General features: G+C 49.0%; 1 protein-coding gene across 3 annotated transcripts in view; it reads left to right on the top strand.

Moving 5' to 3' along the window:
* The window catches only part of TLN1 (talin 1), a 135244-nt gene that overhangs the window by 52884 nt on the left and 62301 nt on the right, over positions 1-20059 (top strand). For all 3 annotated transcript variants that reach the window (XM_073343249.2, XM_073343252.2, XM_073343251.2), the window contains exons 3-8: positions 13711-13808; positions 14087-14216; positions 14653-14805; positions 15043-15185; positions 16848-16975; positions 17417-17477. In XM_073343249.2, the coding sequence (XP_073199350.1) occupies positions 13711-13808; positions 14087-14216; positions 14653-14805; positions 15043-15185; positions 16848-16975; positions 17417-17477 (713 nt within the window). The remainder of the gene's footprint in view (positions 1-13710; positions 13809-14086; positions 14217-14652; positions 14806-15042; positions 15186-16847; positions 16976-17416; positions 17478-20059) is intronic.

Below are 20059 nucleotides of genomic sequence, written 5' to 3'. Positions count from 1 at the left end.
GAAAGGAGTCCAGGAGAGCTGGCTGTATTTTAAAGAATCCTTATTGACGTTACAGAGGCAAACCATCCCGATGTGTAGAAAGAATAGTAAATATGGCAGGCGACCAGCTTGGCTTAACAGTGAAATCCTTGCTGATCTTAAACACAAAAAAGAAGCTTGCAAGAAGTGGAAGATTGGACAAATGACCAGGGATGAGTATATAAATATTGTTCAGGCATGCAGGAGTGAAATCAGGAAGGCCAGATCACACCTGGAGTTGCAGCTAGCAAGAGATGTTAAAAGTAACAAGAAGGGTTTCTTCAGGTATGTTAGCAACAAGAAGAAAGTCAAGGAACGTGTGGGCCCCTTACTGAATGAGGGAGGCAACCTAGTGACAGAGGATGTGGAAAAAGCTAATGTACTCAATGCTTTTTTTGCCTCTGTCTTCACGAACAAGGTCAGCTCCCAGACTACTGCACTGGGTAGCACAGCATGGGGAGGAGGTGACCAGCCCTCTGTGGAGAAAGAAGTGGTTCGGGACTATTTAGAAAAGCTGGACATGCACAAGTCCATGGGGCCGGATGCGTTGTATTCGAGAGTGCTAAAGGAGTTGGCGGATGTGATTGCGGAGCCATTATCTTTGAAAACTCATGGCGATCGGGGGAAGTCCCGGATGACTGGAAAAATGCTAATGTAGTGCCCATCTTTAAAAAAGGGAAGAAGGAGGATCCTGGGAACTACAGGCCAGTCAGCCTCCCCTCAGTCCCTGGAAAAATCATGGAGCATGTCCTCAAGGAATCAATTCTGAAGCACTTAGACGAGAGGAAAGTGATCAGGAACAGTCAGCATGGATTCATCAAGGAAAAGTCATACCTGACTAACCTAATTGCCTTCTATGACGAGATAACTGGTTCTGTGGATGAAGGGAAAGCAGTGGACTTGGTGTTCCTTGAATTTAGCAAAGCTTTTGACACAGCATCCCACAGTATTCTTGTCAGCAAGTTAAAGAAGTATGAGCTGGATGAATGCACTACAAGGTGGGTAGAAAATTGGCTACATTGTCGGGCTCAACGAGTAGTGACCAATGGCTCCATGTCTAGTTGGCAGCCAGTATCAAGTGGAGTGCCCCAAGGGTTGGTCCTGGGGCCGGTTTTGTTCAATATCTTTAATGATCTGGAGGATGGTGTGGATTGCACCCTCAGCAAGTTTGCAGATGACACTAAACTGGGAGGAGTGGTAGATAACGCTGGAGGGTAGGGATGGGATACAGAGGGACCTAGACAAATTAGAGGATTGGGCCAAAAGAAATCTGAGGTTCAACAAGGACAAGTGCAGAGTCCTACACTTAGGATGGAAGAATCCAATGCACCGCTACAGACTAGGGACCGAATGGCTCGGCAACAGTTCTGCAGAAAAGGACCTAGGGGTTACAGTGGACGAGAAGCTGGAAAGGAGTCAAGTGTGCCCTTGTTGCCAAGAAGGCCAATGGCATTTTGGACTGTATAAGTAGGGGCATTGCCAGCAGATCGAGGGACGTGATCGTTCCCCTCTATTCGACACTGGTGAGGCCTCATCTGGAGTACTGTGTCCAGTTTTGGGCCCCACACTACAAGAAGGATGTGGAAAAATAGAAGAGAGTCCAGCAGAGGGCAACGAAAATGATTTAGGGGACTGGAACACATGACTTACGAGGAGAGGCTGAGGGAACTGGGATTGTTTAGTCTGCGGAAGAGAAGAATGAGGGGGGATTTGATAGCTGCTTTCAACTCCCTGAAAGGGGGTTCCAAAGAGGATGGAGCTCGGCTGTTCTCAGTGGTAGCAGATGACAGAACAAGGAGTAATGGTCTCAAGTTGCAGTGGGGGAGATTTAGGTTGGATACTAGGAATAACTTTTTCACTAGGAGGGTGGTGAAGCACTGGAATGCGTTACCTAGGGGGGTGGTGGAATCTCCTTCCTTAGAAGTTTTTAAGGCCCGGCTTGACAAAGCCCTGGCTGGGATGATTTAATTGGGGATCGGTCCTGCTTCGAGCAGGGGGTTGGACTAGATGACCTCCTGAGGTCCCTTCCAACCCTGATATTCTGTGATTCTATGGAGATTCCACCACCTCCCTAGGTAACCCATTCCAGAGGGGAACATTCCATTCCATTCGAATAGAGGGGAACAATCACGACCCTTGATCTGCTGGCAATGCTCCTACTTATACAGCCCAAAATGCCGTTTGCCTTCTTGGCAACAAGGGCACACTGTTGAGTCCTATCCAGCTTCTCGTCCACTGTAACCCCTAGGTCCTTTTCTGCAGAACTGCTGCCGAGCCATTCGGTCCCTAATCTGTAGCGGTGCATTGGATTCTTTCGTCCTAAGTGTAGGATTCTGCACTTATCCTTATTGAACCTCATCAGATTTCTTTTGGCCCAATCCCCCAATTTGTCTGTCACTCTGGACCCTCCAGTGTATCTACCTCTCCCCCGAGCTTAGTGTCATCTGCGAACTTGCTGAGTGTACAATCCATCCCATCATTCAGATCATTAATAAAGTTGAACAAAAAGAAGAGCTTTTTAAAAAATGACTTTTAGGGGGGCTTATAAATCTAGAACACCAGGTTCAAATGTCTCCACATGTGGGTCACTAACCCCATCCTGTACCCTTGTGAGGCACACGAAATTTCAAAGAAATCTGACCAGTTTAGAAGACTTAGACCAGTTGACCTTTAAACAGATGTCATAATGCAATGCTCCCGTGTCCCTATAATACTGTGTCCAGTTCTCGTTTGCACACTTTTAAAAGAATGTTGACAAATTGGAAACGGTTCAGAAAAGAGCTTCAAGCACGATTAGAGGTCTGGAAAATGCTCCCCCCAGCGGGAGATTGAAGAAGCTCAGATATTTATTTTAACAAAGAGAAGGTTAAGAAGTGGTTTGATCCCAGTTTACAAGTATGTGCAGGGAGCGAAGATTTTTGACGGAGGGCTCTTTGATCTAGAAGACAAAAGCATAATGAGACCCAACGGCTGGAAGCTGAAGCTAGATAAATTCAGACTAGAAGTAAGGTACAAAATTTGAACAATTAACTATTGACACAATTTACCAAGGAATGTGGTAGATTCTCTATCACTTAGTCTTTAAATTAAGATTAGGCATCTCTTTCCTAAAGATCTGCCCTAGCTCGACCACAAGCTGTTGGGCTGGATGCATGAAGGTGGGGTTCTCTCGCCTGGATTCTGCAGGAACTCAGATGGCATGGCTATAATGGTCCCTTCTAGCTTTACAGTCTACAAATCTATGAAAATGCTTCAAAGACTAAATGTTCTCTGAGGCCGAAGATGTTGTGACCCATGGTGCCCGGGGCAGCCCTCACTGAAAACATCAAGGTCAGGACAGGTTGCAAAAGGGAGAGCAGATTCTCCCAAAGACTGGTGGTTAACACTGCAGTAAACTCTCCTCTCACTCTCTCACGTTATCAAAAAGCAAAAAACGAAATCACACAGCCCCCTTTATTGCATTCTAGTTCTCTGGCTCCCAGTCAGCACCTAGGTCCAGTACAGTGAGAAGTTATTTAAAACTCTTCACAAAATTTTCTTCTGATTTCCAAATGGCCAGTCACATTACCAGGCCAGTATTAGGTTGGCTCTTAAGAAAGAAAACGAGGAGAGTTGTTGATAAAGTAATCAGATCCATACAGAGACTTCAGAGTTTACACATGAGGTTCTTAGCAGTATTGGTGAGTTTCCTGGCTTGAAAGTCCAGCTGAAACTCATCCACAGCTTGAATGGGTCATTTAGTCCTTTGTTCAGAGCTTCAGTGTAGCAAAGTTCCTCCAGAGGTAAGAAGCTGGAATAAAGACAAAATGGAGATGATGCAGCTGCCCTTTATATTCCTTTTGCCAGGTGGCTTGTACTTCCTGTGTCCCAAACACAAGCTTTACAGCACATGGCATGGAAAAGCCTTAGAGTTTTATCCATAAGCATGCCCTGCTGAGTCACAAAGTGTAGTCCTGGCCTTTCACTGGGTTCATTGTACAGCTGATGACCCTTGATAGACAACTCTCTCGTTATGGCTTTGGGGGAAAGTGTTGGGGGAAGGGGACTGGACTGGACTGAATAACACAAGGGTCAGAATGTGGAGGAGACTTGGAATTAGTTTCTGCAACTTTGCTTAAAGTATCAGAAGCGTGCATCCCAAGCAAGGGAAAAAAATTCATAGGCAAAGGTTGCAGACCAAACTGGAGGAACAAACCTCTTAAACTGCTTATTAAGAGAAAGCAGCCTACAAGGAATGGAAGATGGGAGGGATCAGCAAGGAAAGATACCTCTTGGAGGTCAGAAAGTGTAGGGGCAAAACTGCCAAAAGCCAAGCAGAGTTATACCTTGAAAAGGAAATTAAAACCAGTAGCAAAAGGCTCTGTAGTCATATATTAAAAAAACAAGGAAAGGAGTTGGACCACTAAGCACTGAGGATGGGCTGGAGATTAAAGACAAAGTAGGCCTGGCCCAATCCTAAATGAGTATTTTGCTTCAGTTTTTGGTGAAGATAATGTGGAGCTTGGGGGCAGTGGCAGGGAGGCTAATGGAAATGAGGATATGGAAGTAGAAATGACCATATATGAGGTGGAAGGCAAACTCAGACTGCTTCATGTGATCAAATCGGGGGGCCCGGATAATCTCTCTCCAAGAATATTAAAGGAATTGGCACATGCAATTGCAAGTCCAATAGCAAGGATTTTCAATGAATCCGTAAACTCAGGTCAGACCCTACGACCAGAGAATTGCTAACATAGAACCTATTTTTAAGAAGGAAAAAAAGTGATCAGGGATCTCTACAGGACTGTTAGTTTGACCTCAATTGTACGCAAGGTCTTGGAACAAATTTTGAAAGAGAAAGTAGTTAAGGACATAGAGGTAAACGGTAATTGGGCTAAAATACAACATGGTTTTACAAAAGGTAGATCATGCCACACCAACCTGATCTTTTCTTTGAGAATATAACCAATGTTTTCAACAAAGGAAATACAGTAGGTCTAATCTACCTTGATGTCAGGAAGGCATTTGATACAGTTCCACATGAGAAATTATGAGTTAAATTGGAGAAGATGGGGATTAGAAGGAGAATTGAAAGCTGGATAAGGAACTGGTTAAAGGGGAGACTACAACAGGCCATACTGAATGGTGAACTGTCAGGCTGGAGGGAGGTTACTAGTGGAGTTCCTCAGGGATCAGTCCTGGGATCAATCTTATCAAACATTTTTTATTAATGACCTTGTCACAAAAAGTGGGCGTGTGCTACTAGAATTTTCAGATGACACAAAATTGGGAGGGATTGTAAATACGGGGAAGGACCAAAATGTTGTACAAGAAGATCTGGATGACCTTGAAAACTTTGAAAAGGTAATAGAAATGGGGTGAAATGTAATAGTGCAAAGTGCAAGGTCATGCTAATAGGGACTAACAAGATTTTTTTTTGCTGAAAGCTGGGGATATATCAGATGAAAGGGAGACCTGGGTATATTTGTCCGTCCTAGGATGACCCTGAGCTGCCAATGTGATGTGGCCATGAAAAAGGTGAATGCAGTCCTAGGATGTACCAGGCGAGGTATTTCCAATAGTGTTAGGGAAGTGTTACTTCCATTATACGAGGCACGGGGGAGACCTCATATTGAATAGTGTGCGCAATTCTGGTCCCCCAGTTTGAATTAATCTCTCAAGCATGGAACAGGTGCAGAGAAGGGCTACTAGGATGATCCAATTAATAGAGCCACCTACCTTATGAGAGGAAACTTAAGGAGCTTGGCTTGTTTAGCCTAATCAAACGAAGGCTGAGGAGAGATATGATTGTCTATAAATACCTCAGAGGCATAAACACCAAGGAGGGAGAGGAGTTAGTTAAGTGCCAGTTTGGACACAAGAACAAATGGGTATAAACTGGCCATCAACAAGTTCAGGCTTGAAATGAGACAAAGGTTTCTCAACCATCAGGGGAGTGCGCTTCTGGAACAGACTTCCCAAGGGAGCAGTAGGGCAGAAAACTGAACTGTTACAACGGAGTTTCATAAGTTTATGGACTGCATGGAATTATGAGATGTGGCCCATCGGTGACTGCTGTTGGCAAATATCTCCAATGGCTAGAGATGGGACTCTAGATCGGTAATGCCCTGACTTAATACAGAGAATTTTTTTCTTGGTGTCTGACTGGTGGGTCTTGCCCACATGCTCAGAGTCTGATTGCCATATTTGGGGTCGGGAAGGAATTTTCCCCCAGGTCAGACTGGCAGAGATGCTGGGACTTTTTCACTTTCCTTTTCATCATGGGTCACTTGCTGGTTTAAACTAGAGTAAATGATGGATCCTCTGTAACTTGAAGTCTTTAAATCAAGTTTTAAGGATGCTAGTGACTCAGCCAGAGGTTATGGGCTTTTTACAGGAGTGGGTGAGTGAGGTTCTGTGGCCTGTAATGTGTAGGAGGTCAGACTAGATGATCATGATGGTTCCTTCTGGCCTTAAAATCTGAGTCTAACTTCCAGCCGCTAGATAATGTTTTGCCTTTCTCTGCTAGACTGAAGAGCCCATTATTAAACATTTGTTCTGCATGTAGATACTTACAGACTGATCAAGTCACCCCTTAACCTTCTCTTTGTTAAGCTAAGTAGATTGTGCTCCTTGAGTCTGTCACAAAAAGGCAGGTTTTCTAATCCTTAAATCATTTTTGTGGCTCTTGTCTGAACCCTCTCAAATTTTTCAACATCCTTCTTGAATGGTGAACACCAGCACTGGACACAGGATTCCAGCAGTGGTCGCGCCAGAGCTAAATACAGAGGTCAAATAGCCTCTCTGCCCCTACGCGAGATTCCCCTGTTTGTGCCTCCAAGGATCGCAGTAGGCCCTTTTGGCCACAGTGTCTCTCTGGGATCTCCTGTTCAGCTGATTATCCACCACACCCCCCCAAACCTTTTTTTTCAGTCACCACTTCCCAGGGTAGAGAGCCCCATCATGAAATCATAGCCTGGATGCTTTGTTTCTAGATGTACACATTTAGCCATATTAAGACGAATATTGTTTGCTTGTGCCCATCTGTCAAGGCAGAAGCCCCACCCTGTCACTCCAAGTGCAGAAGTGCGGCCCGCAAGGATTTTAAAAATTAGTATTTCCCACCTTGTATTAAGCTCCCAAGGTTACAGCTCTTCTCTGACCTTGGCTTGGTAAATGCTGCCACCACCCAAATGCAAGAAAACCCCCTTGGACCCAGGAAGGAGCACTTGGGAATTCCTCCCTGTGGGGTACCCTCAAGCCGTTTCACCCCTGCTCCAAGGAAGAGCTGAGAAAGAAAACAAAGGAAATTAGCTGTGGCTGCCAGCTAATCAAACATGCACAAACCTCTTAAGACACCAAAAATCCAATCCTGTTCTTAAAAAAGGTAAATTTTATTAAAATCAAAAAGAAAGAAAATACATCTGGAATTTAGACTTTTGCTAGATTTTAAAAGAGCAATTCCAAAAATCAGGCACCCAAAATAGTTTTCTTGGGGGTTTAGCTTAAAGGTTACAAGCAAACAAAAGCATCTGGGGTTAGCACAGAGGAGTCCACAAGCCAATAAGAAATAAAAGAAATAACCCTGATCGTGTCTAGCTAAATACTCTGATCTATGTACACATTGGAGTTCAGATAAGTAGTTCTAGGCATGATCTGATAATTTATGGTCATACCTGGCTTAAGCTGCTTATAGCATGGCTGCTCTGTCACTCCAGCCCAGAGAACAACAGATGAAGGGAAAGTTTCTTTTCCAATTTTAAAAAGTTCTACCTTCCCATTGGCTCTTTCGGTCAGGTGCCCAATTTTTTTCTTTCATTGGGGGGACTTTTTAACCCTTTAAAGGTAAAGCAATTAAAGAACAGCTACCAAGAGGGATTTTATAGCTAGCTGGCTGGCTGGGTGTCCATCAAAGGGAGCTCTCCCACCTTTATTTATCACACCATCTTACCAAGTGATCCAGATTGCTTTATGTTCGTGACCTGTCCTCTTCATTATTTACCACTCCCCAGATTTTTGTGATGTCATCTGCAATGTTTATAAGTTAGGATTTTGTTTTCTTCCAGGTCATTCATAAAAATACTCAATACTGCAAGGCCAAGAACTTAGCCATGTGGGACTCCATTAGATACACACCCATTTGATGAGGATTCCATGTTTACAATTGCATTGTGAGACCTATCAGTTAGCCAGCTTTAAATCCATTTAATGTGTGCCATGCTAATTTTATATCATTCTAGTATTTTAATCAAAATGTTGTGGTACCAACTCAAATCTAAGTATATTAGATTAGGAATATTTAGGAATATACTTAAGAATCTAAGTATATTACATCAGCGTTATTACCTTTATCGACCAAACTTGTAATTTCATAAAAAAGATCATTACTTTGGCAAGATCTATTTTCTATAAACCCATGTTGATTGGCATTAATTGTTATATTCCTTTAATTTTTTATTAATGAGTCCTATATCAGCCACTTCATTATCTTGCCTGAGTTTGATGTCAGACTAACAGCACTATAATTACCCATGTCATCCCATTTACCCTTTTAAAATATTGACACATTAGCTTTCTTCCAGACTTCTTGAACTTCCCCTGTGTTCCAAGACTTATTGAAAAATCAACATCAATGGTCCAGTGAGCTCCTGAGCCAGCTCTTTTAAAACTCTTGGATGCAAGTTCTCCAGACCTGCTGATTTAAAGAAGTCTAACTTAGCAGCTGCTGTTTAACATCCTCCTGAGATACTAGTGCAATGGAAAGAGTGTTTTCATATTATATGACCACAATATTTTTTACCAAATATAGAACGGAAATATTTATTGAACACTTCTGCCTTTTCTGCATTGGTAGTATTGATAATTCTACCATTTCCATCTAGTAATGGACCAATACCACTGTTAGGGGTATTTTTTTTTTTGTTCTTAATATACTTTTAAATAATCCTTCTTACTGTCCTTAACTCTGCCAGCCATAGATTTTTCCTCATGTCCCTTTGCTTCCCTTACCAATGTTCTTATCACACACATTTCCTGGGAACCCTGGGACCATGAGTTTCCTCAATCGGGGACCCTGCTTTCTTTCCCCTCCAGTAATGGGCCCTTCTTCTAATGGATGTGTTTTTGGCTCTGTGTTAAGCCCCGGCCTTTCCAAGCCTCATACCCTGATAAATGGGGGAAGGGGTAAACCCCTTAGCGAAGCTGCTGTCTTGACCAGTGTGCTGCAGGATACCCAGTCGCCCCCCTAGTAATGCTCCATCTGTCTGGGGCTCACATGAGTCTCTTGGCGTGCCTCAGCTCTTCACACTTGCAGCACGTTACCCCTGGGACGTCATGCTTCTCAGCCCTGAATGGTTTCTCCTCAGTCCTTGGTTTGGCTGTGATCAGCCATTATGGTCTCTGGTATCTGAGACCCAGCGTCCTTTGTAACCCAGACCTCCGCAGGTGCCTGAGTGTTCTGTGCCAGCTAGTAATCCCCATTGTCTCTGACGCCCACCAGCAGACCAGTCCTGCCTATGGCACCCACCCCCAGTAGGCAGGACCACCTGACTCCTTTTTCTTTCCTGTGTGCAATGGCTGAGCCTGTCTGGTTGCTGTCATGGGGGCCCCGCTTTCCGTCCAGTCAGTGACAGGTTGTCTTAGGGTTGTCATTGCTCCATGTGCCGATCTGGGATATTGGCCATCTCACGCTTGAGACAGTTGTTAGCATTGCTCTGTGTCGTCCTCGGCCTTGATAGGAGTGTTCTCAGGTCCCACTCCTAGAACCATGTTGTAACGGTGGGCACGCCCTGCTGGAGGGCTCCCTGGCATCCAGTGTGGAACCAGAGTTACATCTCTGCCTCAGTTTCCCCTAATGGACTTTTAGTAAGCTCAGTGAGGCTTGTACATGGTGAACAATACATACAAGGGCTCTAGTTTATTGAATCAACTGCCAGACATGGTAGGGAAACACGCCTTCTGTTTTTCCTGTCAGTCCCCAGGCTTTGCTCCCTGGGCTCTGCAGTCCCTCCCCTGTGGCCTCATGAGAGCCTGTAGAGCTCTGTAGTGCTGTCCTCTGGAGCATCCCATCTGTGTCCTGGGGCTGTTCCTTTCCCCAGGAGCCCCTGGGAGTAGCTGTCTATCTAGTTCCTAGTAGTTTCCTTTCTCTGTTCTAGGCTTCAGCCTGAGCCATCCTAACTCTTTGAGGGCCAGGTGTTCTTGAGCTAGCTGCCAGCTACTTATCCAGTCAGCCATCCACAGGTGGATCTGGCTTGGCTTGTTCTCCTTAGCAGAGCCTGACACAGGAGGACTGGATGTCTGCCTCTCCAGAGGGCCACCCCAGGACAGGGCTTCACTCCTGCTGCAGTTGATAAATTGACCTGGCCCTAACGATGCAGTACCTCAAGGTGCCTCTGCCCAGTTCAGAGAACCGTGCGGCTAGGAGGGGCTGCCAGGGTCATCTCATCCAACCCCCGGGCAGGGTGCAGGATTTGTTGCGTCTAAACCATCCCAGACAGATGGCTCCAGGCTCCTTTTGAAAACCTCCAGCAAAGGAGCTTCCACAGCCTCCCAAGGTGTTTTTCATTGTCCTACTGTTCTTACAGGTAGGAAATGTATCCTGAGATTTAATCTAAATCTGTTCTGCTGTAGTTTGAACCCATGGCCTCTTGTCCTGCCCCCTTTTCTCCATTTTTCTTATGGCAGCCTTTTAACTATCTGAAGACCGCTGTCATGCCCCCCCCTTAATCTTCTCTTTTCCAAACTAAACATACCCAGTTCCTTCAGCCTTTGCTCATATAGCTTGCATTCCATCCCTTTGATCATCTTTGTCGCTCGCCTCTGGATCCCTTCCAGTTTCTTTACATCCTTTCTATACATTGGTGACCAAAACTGGACACAGTTCCCCAGCCTAACAACCGCCAAACAGAGCAATACGATCACGTCCTGTGACTTGCATGCTGTACCTCTCTTAATGCAACCTGAAATTGCATTTGCTTTTGCAACAGCATTGCATTGCTGACTCATGTTGAGGTTGTGATCCACCACAACGCCCAGATTCTTCTCTGCAGTGCCGCGAGCAAGTCAGTTTTACCCCATTCTGTATTTGCTCCCTTGTTTTTTCATCCCTTAGTGTAGCACCTTTAATTTGTCTTTGCTGAATTTCATTGTGATTTCTATAGCCCACTTCTCCAGTTAATCAAAATCCCTCTGAATTTTATCCCCCTCAGTGTTGGCAACCTGCCCTAGCTTTGTTTCATCTGAAAATTTGATCAGTCTGCTCTCTGGTCCTACTTCGAGGTTATTAATAAAGATGTTAAACACTGGACCCAGAGCAGATCCCTGTGGAATCCCACTTGAGACCTCCTGACATTCCATTAATAGCTACTCTTTGTTTGCGGTTGTTTAACCAATTGTGTATCCATTTAATAGCAGTTCTGTCGAGCCCGCATTTCTCCAGCTTCGCTATCAGAATGTCACCTGGGACTGGGTCAAAAGCCTTGCTGAAGACTCTAGGTATACTATATCCACTGCATTCCCCCCAGCCACCAAACCAGTTACCCTCTCAAAGAAGGAAATCAAGCTGGTTTGGCATGATTTGTTCTTGGTAAATCCAGGCTGGCTGCTAGTGATCACCTCTCCCTCCTCCCGGTATTCGCAAAGTGAATGTTTTATACATGGTTCTAGTAGTCTCTCAGGTATCAAGGTGAGGCTGACTTGTCGATAGCTCCCTGGCTCCTCCTTTTCCCCTTTTTTAAAGATGGGCCCTACGTTAGCCCTTCTCCAGGCTTCCGGGACCTCTCCGGTCATCCATGAGCTTCTAAATCTTGTTGCCAGGGGCTCCGAGAGTTCTTCAGCTAATTCATTCAGTACCCTGAGGTGAATAACATCTGGCCTAGCTGATTTGAATTCATTCAGATGAGTCAGAAGATCTGACACGTTCTTTACTTGTCCTGATCTGCATGCTTTCCCATTTATTGTCTGTAATAACTTTGCTGCGAGTCTGATCACCTGTTGTTTTTTGTGAGAAGACTGAAGCAAAGTAGGCACTGAGCAGCTCTGCCTTCCTCTCCTCTACCATCGCCAGCTCACCTTCTCCACTGAGCAGTGCACCCACGCCATCCTGGACTGCTCTTCTGTGTCTGACAGATTTGAAGGAACTGCCCCCCCCCTCCTGTTGTCTCTAACATTCCTTGTCAGCTGTAACTCATTCCTTGCTTTAGAGTAACAGCCGTGTTAGTCTGTATCCGCAAAAAGAAAAGGAGGACTTGTGGCACCTTAGAGACTAACCAATTTATTTGAGCATAAGCTTTTGTGAGCTGCAGCTCACTTCATCGGATGCATTCAGTGAGCTGTAGCTTACGAAAGCTCATGCTCACATAAATTTGTTAGTCTCTAAGGTGCCACAAGTCCTCCATTCCTTGCTTTGTAATTCATTCCATTGCTCACCGTTTGTCATTTCCTTTTAGCTGGTGCACAGGCCACATGATTCCCGTCCAGTTAATTTTGAGAATAAGATTTTGCCACCATCTGTTACCCCGTTCCTGATGCCATCTCTTTCCGGGCCAGTCTCGCCTGGCTCTGTAACCCTCGGTAGCTCCTGCTTCTGGTACAGGAAGAGACCTCACAGGCTATTGTGCTGTCAGTTTAGTTCCCACCACCTTCCCCGCTGGTGGATTTTATTACTGCCTCCCAAGGCCCTTTATTCCCTAGGTCTCTGAATTCCCCAGCATTTGTTCCCCTGCAATCTAAGCCCACTGCGCAGCCATGTTCTGAGATGGTCTGTTCCTCGCTGTGTTTAATTCAGTCAGCTTGGGGTCAAAGTGTCCAGGTTCCCTCTCACTCTCCTTCTCTCAGGCAGCTCCTTGCTACCCGTAGTCAGGGCTTCTCCCTGGCTGAGTTCCTTGCGTTCTGCAGTGATGCATTTTCTTCTGTGGAGTTTTCTTGGAGCAAATAGATGAAGACAAGACTGGTGACTTTCATGCCATTTGGGATCCTGTCAGAGGAACGATCCAACAGCCGCTAGCCTAGATGAGCAAAATGCTGATGCCTCAGGAACTCCTGATACTGATGGAGAGCAATTGAGCAGATGACTCTGTGTAATCGGCTACCAGCAGCCAGAGCTAGAGCGGGGAAGCCTGGGCAATTCGCTAACGCAGAGTCCATCCTTCCTTGACACAGTACTCAGGGAGAGGGAGATGCCGGGTACGGGACTTGCCTGCAAGTAGGAGGGTGGTCCTGCACTCTCTCCTGCAACGGGCCGTGGGGTGGAGAGAGCTCTCTCCACGTCTGTGCACCTTCAAAATTCAGTGCAAGTTTTTACCTCTGTTCATAATAGTTTTGGGTCTGGCTGCCTCCCCTCCTCCCTCCATTCCCTGGACACCTCAGCACGCACCTTATTCTCCATGTCTCTGAGCCGTGTAGCTGCACGTTAGAAGTTCAGAGGGGAGTCTCCAAAGCTCTACACAACTCCACCCTCCTGCATCTCCTGTCCCCCTCGGCCTCCCTGTTCTGCCAAAAGCCCCTTCACCTCCCCCAGTCTCTTCTCTACTGTTGCCCCCCTCTGCCCCCCAGAACAGCCCCTCCATCCATCCCTGCACCTCTGTAATGTAACGTTCTGTTAGGAGAGACCCTGCTCTTGGGGCCAGGAGCCTGGGCGCTGAGGGGCCCATGCTGGGAGACTAGGGACCCGGGATCATGGGCCTGTGCTGGGAGAGTCTCTGCTCTGTTTTTCAGCCAGTGATTTTGGGCTGTTCCTTTCGGATGAGGACCCAAAGAAGGGGATTTGGCTGGAAGCTGGGAAGGCTCTGGACTACTACATGCTCCGCAATGGGGTAAGTGCAGAGTCCCCGCACATCCCTCCCCAAGCTCTGGACTAGGACATGCCCTGCAGTGCGGTATGTGCTCTACCAGCCCCAGCATGGGATTCCTTATGCTCTGCAGTGCCTGGTGCAGCCTGCTTCATAGCCCTGGGTACTCCCTCCGCCTCCCTGGCAGGGCTGTTCCTCGGGGGCGGGTGGGGTTCCCTGGTACAGAGGGGAGGGTGTGGTGACCACATGCCTCTGCGGGCGGGACCGCTCGCTGGCGCTAACATCGAGCATCTCTGCTGCAGGACACCATGGAGTACAAGAAGAAGCAACGACCGCTCAAGATTCGCATGCTGGATGGGACAGTTAAAACGGTCATGGTGGACGACTCCAAAACGGTCACAGACATGCTCATGACAATCTGTGCCCGGATCGGTAAGGGAGGGAGCACTGTGCAGGCCAGAGCTGGGGGCAGGATGGGAGGGTGCGATATCCAGCTTGGAGAGGTCGGGGGGAACGAGGGGACATTGCTTGGCTGTGGGGTGGCGAGAGGATAGGGAGGAGACGTTGCCTGGTGAGGGGGCAAGAGGATGGTGTGGGCGTATTGCCTGGCTGGGATGCAGTGGCGAGAGGATGGGGAGAGGGGGCGTTGCCTGGCTGTAGGGGGTCGGGGAGAGTGGGGGGCAGTGTCTGCAGGCAGGTAGGGTGTGCTGCCGTTCAGGGATGTTGCCCAGGCAGGGGGTGTCTGTGCCCCATAGGGCGTCTTGCAGGGATGCTGAGCTGGGCAGGGGGAGCTCCGTGTTCTCCAGGGGCTCTCCAGCCCAGGGTGCCGGGCAGGCTATGATGGGCGTTGTGCTGTCTGCCCCTGCAGGCATCACCAATCATGACGAGTACTCGCTGGTGCGGGAGATGATGGAGGAGAAGAAGGAGGAGATCACGGGCACTCTCAAGAAGGACAAAACCTTGCTGCGGGATGAGAAGAAAATGGAGAAACTCAAGCAGAAGTTGCACACGGATGATGAGTGTACGGACCTGCACTGTGCTGGGGGCACGAGGGGTGGGGCCAGCCTGCACTGCGGGCGGCAAGTGGGCGCTGTGGGGTGAGGCCGGTCCCGGGGGGCGGCCGGTGCTGTGGATGGAGGGAGGTTGTCCCTGCTTAGTGTGTCTCAGTGCCTTGGGTCAGTCGGTCTGTGCCACGCCCTGGGGGGGACTGGCTGTGGGGCTGGCGCTCGGCCCTGCTCATGTTCTGTGCTCTCGGCAGTGAACTGGCTGGATCACGGGCGAACGCTGCGCGAGCAGGGCATCGACGACAACGAGACGCTGCTGCTACGGCGCAAGTTCTTCTACTCCGATCAGAACGTGGACTCCAGGGACCCGGTGCAGCTCAACCTGCTCTACGTGCAGGTACCTGCCCCCCAGCCTGCCTCTCGACTGGAGCCCTGCCGCCAAAGCTTAGCTAGTGACCCTTCCCCCTCCCCAGGCCATGCGGGTCCTCTCCAGCCTCAGCCCCGGGCTGCTCAGGGCTGGTGTCCTGGGTTCTCTGGCCCCGATGCTTTGGGGCTTTGCCGTGTGGCTTGCGCTCTGGTACCTGGTTCAGGGCAGCTCTCCGTGGCTGGGAGCCAGCGCTCTGCCAGCTGATTGCTCTCTATGCCCGCCGATGGGAGACTAGGAAGGACTTGGCTTAGTTTGGGGCAAGAGAGATTTAGGCCCTGTCTGTACTAGCATTTATGTCAGCAAAAGTCATGTCGCTCGGCATGTGAAAAACACCCCCTGAGAGACACAAGTTCCCCCAGCAACGTGCTTGTGTGCCCAGCACTAGGTCGGCAGGAGATGCTCTCCCCTGACACAGCGACCACCGCTCGGGGAGTTGGTTTTATGATGTCGCCGGGAGAGCGGCTACATGAGCGACCTGATAGCAGCACAGCTGCGTTGGTATGGCTTGGCCACTCTCAGCTCGCCACTGTCGACGTGGCCAGAGTCTGGACGTTAGGCCTGGCTCTCTCCCCGCAGGGATGGTTCAGCAGGTGACCCAAGGAGGCTGTGGAGTCCCCGTCATTGCAGGGTTTTAGGAGGAGACCGGACGAACCCCGTCCGGGATGGTTTGGTGTCAGTTCATCCTGCTGCAGCAGGCTGGACTGGCTGAGCTCTTGGGGTCCGCCCTGCCCTGCCCTGCCATGCTTCAGGTCAGCTTCCTGCTCCCTTCTAGCCCTTCCCCTGGGGAACTAGCATTGTCTGTGCTTTCGCGGGGTCGGGGGGGCAACTCAGGCTGCTGCCCTGTGTGCGCGTGGGAGATGGGCTGCCCTGGTCTCGCACCTCCTGTCCCTCAGGGGCTGCTGCTTCTTAGCCCCAAGGAGAAGTGTTTGAGCGGCTAGTAAGGTATCTTTCCTTCCCCACCATACACTCTGTGCAAGGCTAGGCCCCAGCTAGCTCCTGGGCCTGACGTGTCCCCCACCCCCTGGCAAAACCACAAAGCAGCTTAGCCCCAAGGCAGCAAACTGTCCCCTTCGGAGCGCTGGCCAGGAACAGGCTCCGTAACAGTCTCTCCAGACAGTCATGTTAAGCCACAGTGCAGGAACTGGCCCCCCAGCCAGAGTGTGGTTCCCTTCCCCTCTCCTTCCTCCGCCATCGTGTGGCTCCCCTCCCTCCTGCCCCAGCCAGTGTGCGACCCCCATCCCCTCCTCTTCCTCCCTCCCTCCCTCCCTCCCAGCCAGTGTGCGGTTTCCTTCCCTTCTTCTTCCTCTCTTCCCCCCCCCCCAACCAGCGTGCGGTTCCCTTCCCCTCTTCTTCCTCTGCCCCCGCCTCCAGCGTGTGGCTCCCCTCCCTCCTGCTCCAGCCACTGTGCGACCCCCATCCCCTCGCCTTCCTCCTCACCCCCAGCCAGCGTGTGGCTCCCCTCCCTCCCCCCCAGCCAGTGTGCAACCCCTATCCCCTCTTCTTCCTCCCCCCCCCCCCCCCCCAGCCAGCGTGTGGCCCCCATCCCCTCTTCTTCCTCCCCACGCCCCAGTCAGTGTGTGGCTCCCCTCCCCCAGCCCAATGCCCCAGACTCACCCTTCTCCTCTCCCGCAGGCTCGTGATGACATTCTGAACGGCTCTCACCCTGTCTCCTTCGACAAGGCCTGCGAGTTTGCTGGGTTCCAGTGTCAGATCCAGTTTGGCCCTCACAATGAGCAGAAGCACAAGCCAGGCTTTCTGGAGTGAGTATCCCAAGGAGCCTGCTGAGGTGCCTCCCGCAGGCCAGCCCACCCCCCATTTCCCCCCAGTGCAGCATTTGGCTCAGCACTACTGTGAGGGCAGAGCCCCCGGCCTGCTCCCTGCCACACCCCATTCTAGGGAGCTCTCGCTCGGGTACTGGGGCTGCAGCCGTTTGGGCTCTGGGTACCTCTGCAGTGCGGAGGGGTCTGCTTTGGGGATGAGGGTCCTGACAGAGCCCTGAGCTGCAGGACCCCGGTTCCCCTCTTCGGCCTCTTCCATGTCCGCTATGCCCGAAGGGCTCTCTCCCTGCTCATGCCCTGCCTGGGGCTCCTATGGGGGCTGATGCCAGGACTTGGCACTGGGGCTTATCCCAGGCCCATGCTGGGGGCCGGACAGGCCTGCGCCAGGCTCTGCCGGTAACAGCGGTTCTGCTGTCCTTGCAGCCTGAAGGACTTCCTGCCCAAGGAGTACATCAAGCAGAAAGGCGAGCGCAAGATCTTCATGGTGAGTGTTCAGAGCTGGGGCAGGCCACTTCCTGTGCCTGGCCTGGGATCTCTTCACCTGGCCTGGCCACAGCCAGGCCCTTGCCTCTCCCGAGGTTGCAGCGCCCAGTCCCTGCAGATGAGCCAGCAGCCTGGCGTGGCCACTCAGATGGGGCATCTGGGGCTTCGGTCACTTGGTGTGCAGCTGCAGCTGGGTTGGAGCCTGGTAGAATCCTAGAATACCAGGGTTGGAAGGGACCTCAGGAGGTCATCTAGTCCCACCCCCTGCTCAAAGCAGGACCAATCCCCAACTAAATCATCCCAGCCAGGGCTTTGTCAAGCCTGACCTTAAAAACTTCTAAGGAAGGAGATTCCACCACCTCCCTAGGTAACGCATTCCAGTGCTTCACCACCCTCCTAGTGAAAAAGTTTTTCCTAATATCCAACCTAAACCTTCCCCACTGCAACTTGAGACCATTACTCCTCGTTCTGTCATCTGCCCCCACTGAGAACAGCCAAGCTCCATCCTCTTTGGAACCCCCTTTCAGGGAGTTGAAAGCAGCTATCAAATCCCCCCTCATTCTTCTCTTCCACAGACTAAACAATCCCAGTTCCCTCAGCCTCTCCTCATAAGTCACGTGTTCCAGTCCCCTAATCATTTTTGTTGCCCTCCACAGGACTCTTTCCAATTTTTCCACATCCTTCTTGTAGTGTGGGGCCCAAAACTGGACACAGTACTCCAGATGAGGCCTCACCAATATCGAATAAAGGGGAACGATCACGTCCCCCGATCTGCTGGCGATGCCCCTACGTATACATCCCAAAATGCCATTGGCCTTCTTGGCAACAAGGGAACACTGTTCACTCATATCCAGCTTCTCGTCCACTGTAACCCCTAGGTCCTTTTCTGCAGAACTGCTGCAGAGCCATTCTGTCCCTAGTCTGTAGGAGTGCATGGGATTCTTCCGTCCTAAGTGCAGAACTCTGCACTTGTCCTTGTTGAACCTCATCAGATTTCTTTTGGCCCAACCCTCTAGATTCATAGATATTTAGGTCAGAAGGGACCATTATGATCATCTAGTCTGACCTCCTACACAACGCAGGCCACAGAATTTCACCCACCACTCCTGCAAAAAACCTCACACCTATATATGTGCTACTGAAGTCCTCAAATTATAGTTTAAAGACTTCAAGGAGCAGACAGTCCTCCAGCAAGTGACCCGTGCCCCATGCTACAGAGGAAGGCGAAAAACCTCCAGGGCCTCTTCCAATCTGCCCTGGAAGAAAATTCCTTCCCGACCCCAAATATGGCGATCAGTTAAACCCTGAGCATATGGGCAAGATTCATCAGCCAGATACTACAGAAAATTCTTTCCTGGGTAACTCGGATCCCACCCCATCTAATATCCCATCACAGGCCATTGGGCCTATTTACCATGAGTATTTAATTACCAAAACCATGTTATCCTATCATACCATCTCCTCCATAAACTTATCGAGTTTAATCTTAAAGCCAGATAGATCTTTTGCCCCCACTGCTTCCCTTGGAAGGCTATTCCAAAACTTCACTCCTTTGATGGTTAGAAACCTTCGTCTAATTTCTAGTCTAAATTTCCTGGTGGCCAGTTTATATCCATTTGTTTTTGTGTCCACATTGGTACTGAACTTAAGTAATTCCTCTCCCTCTCCAGTATTTATCCCTCTGATATATTTATAGAGAGCAATCATATCTCCCCTCAACCTTCTTTTAGTTAGGCTAAACAAGCCAAGCTCCTTGAGTCTCCTTTCATAAGATAAGTTTTCCATTCCTCGAATCATCCTAGTAGCCCTTCTCTGTACCTGTTCCAGTTTGAATTCATCCTTCTTAAACATGGGAGACCAGAACTGCACACAGTATTCCAGGTGAGGTCTCACCAGTGCCTTGTATAACGGTACTAAAACCTCCTTATTCCTACTGGAAATACCTCTCCTGATGCATCCCAAGACCGCATTAGCTTTTTTCACAGCCATATCACATTGGCAGCTCATAGTCATCCTATGACCAATCAATACTCAAAGGTCCTTTTCCTCCTTCGTTACTTCTAATTATGCGTCCCTAGCTTATAACTAAAATTATTGTTATTAATCCCTAAATGCATGACTTTACGCTTCTCACTATTAAATTTCATCCTATTACTATTACTCCAGTTTAGAAGGTCATCCAGATCCTCCTGTAGGATATCCCTGTCCTTCTCTAAATTGGCAATATCTTCCAGCTTTGTATCATCTGCAAACTTTATTAGCACACTCCCACTTTTTGTGCCAAGGTCAGTAATAAAAAGATTGGTCCCAAAATCGATCCTTGAGGAACTCCACTGGTAACCTCCCTCCAGCCTGACAGTTCACCTTTTAGTAGGACCCGTTGTAGTCTCCCCTTTAACCAATTCCTTATCCACCTTTCAATTTTCCTATTGATCCCCATCTTATCCAATTTAACTAATAATTCCCCATGTGGCACGGTATCAAACGCCTTACTGAAATCTAGGTAAATTAGATCCACTGCGTTTCCTTTGTCTAAAAAATCTGTTACTTTCTCAAAGAAGGAGATCAGGTTGGTTTGGCACG

The sequence above is a fragment of the Lepidochelys kempii genome, chromosome 5, assembly GCF_965140285.1.
Source record: "Lepidochelys kempii isolate rLepKem1 chromosome 5, rLepKem1.hap1, whole genome shotgun sequence".
Taxonomy (NCBI): domain Eukaryota; kingdom Metazoa; phylum Chordata; order Testudines; family Cheloniidae; genus Lepidochelys; species Lepidochelys kempii.
The sequence above is the reverse complement of the archived record's forward strand: the minus strand, read 5'-3'. Positions and strand labels throughout refer to the sequence as shown.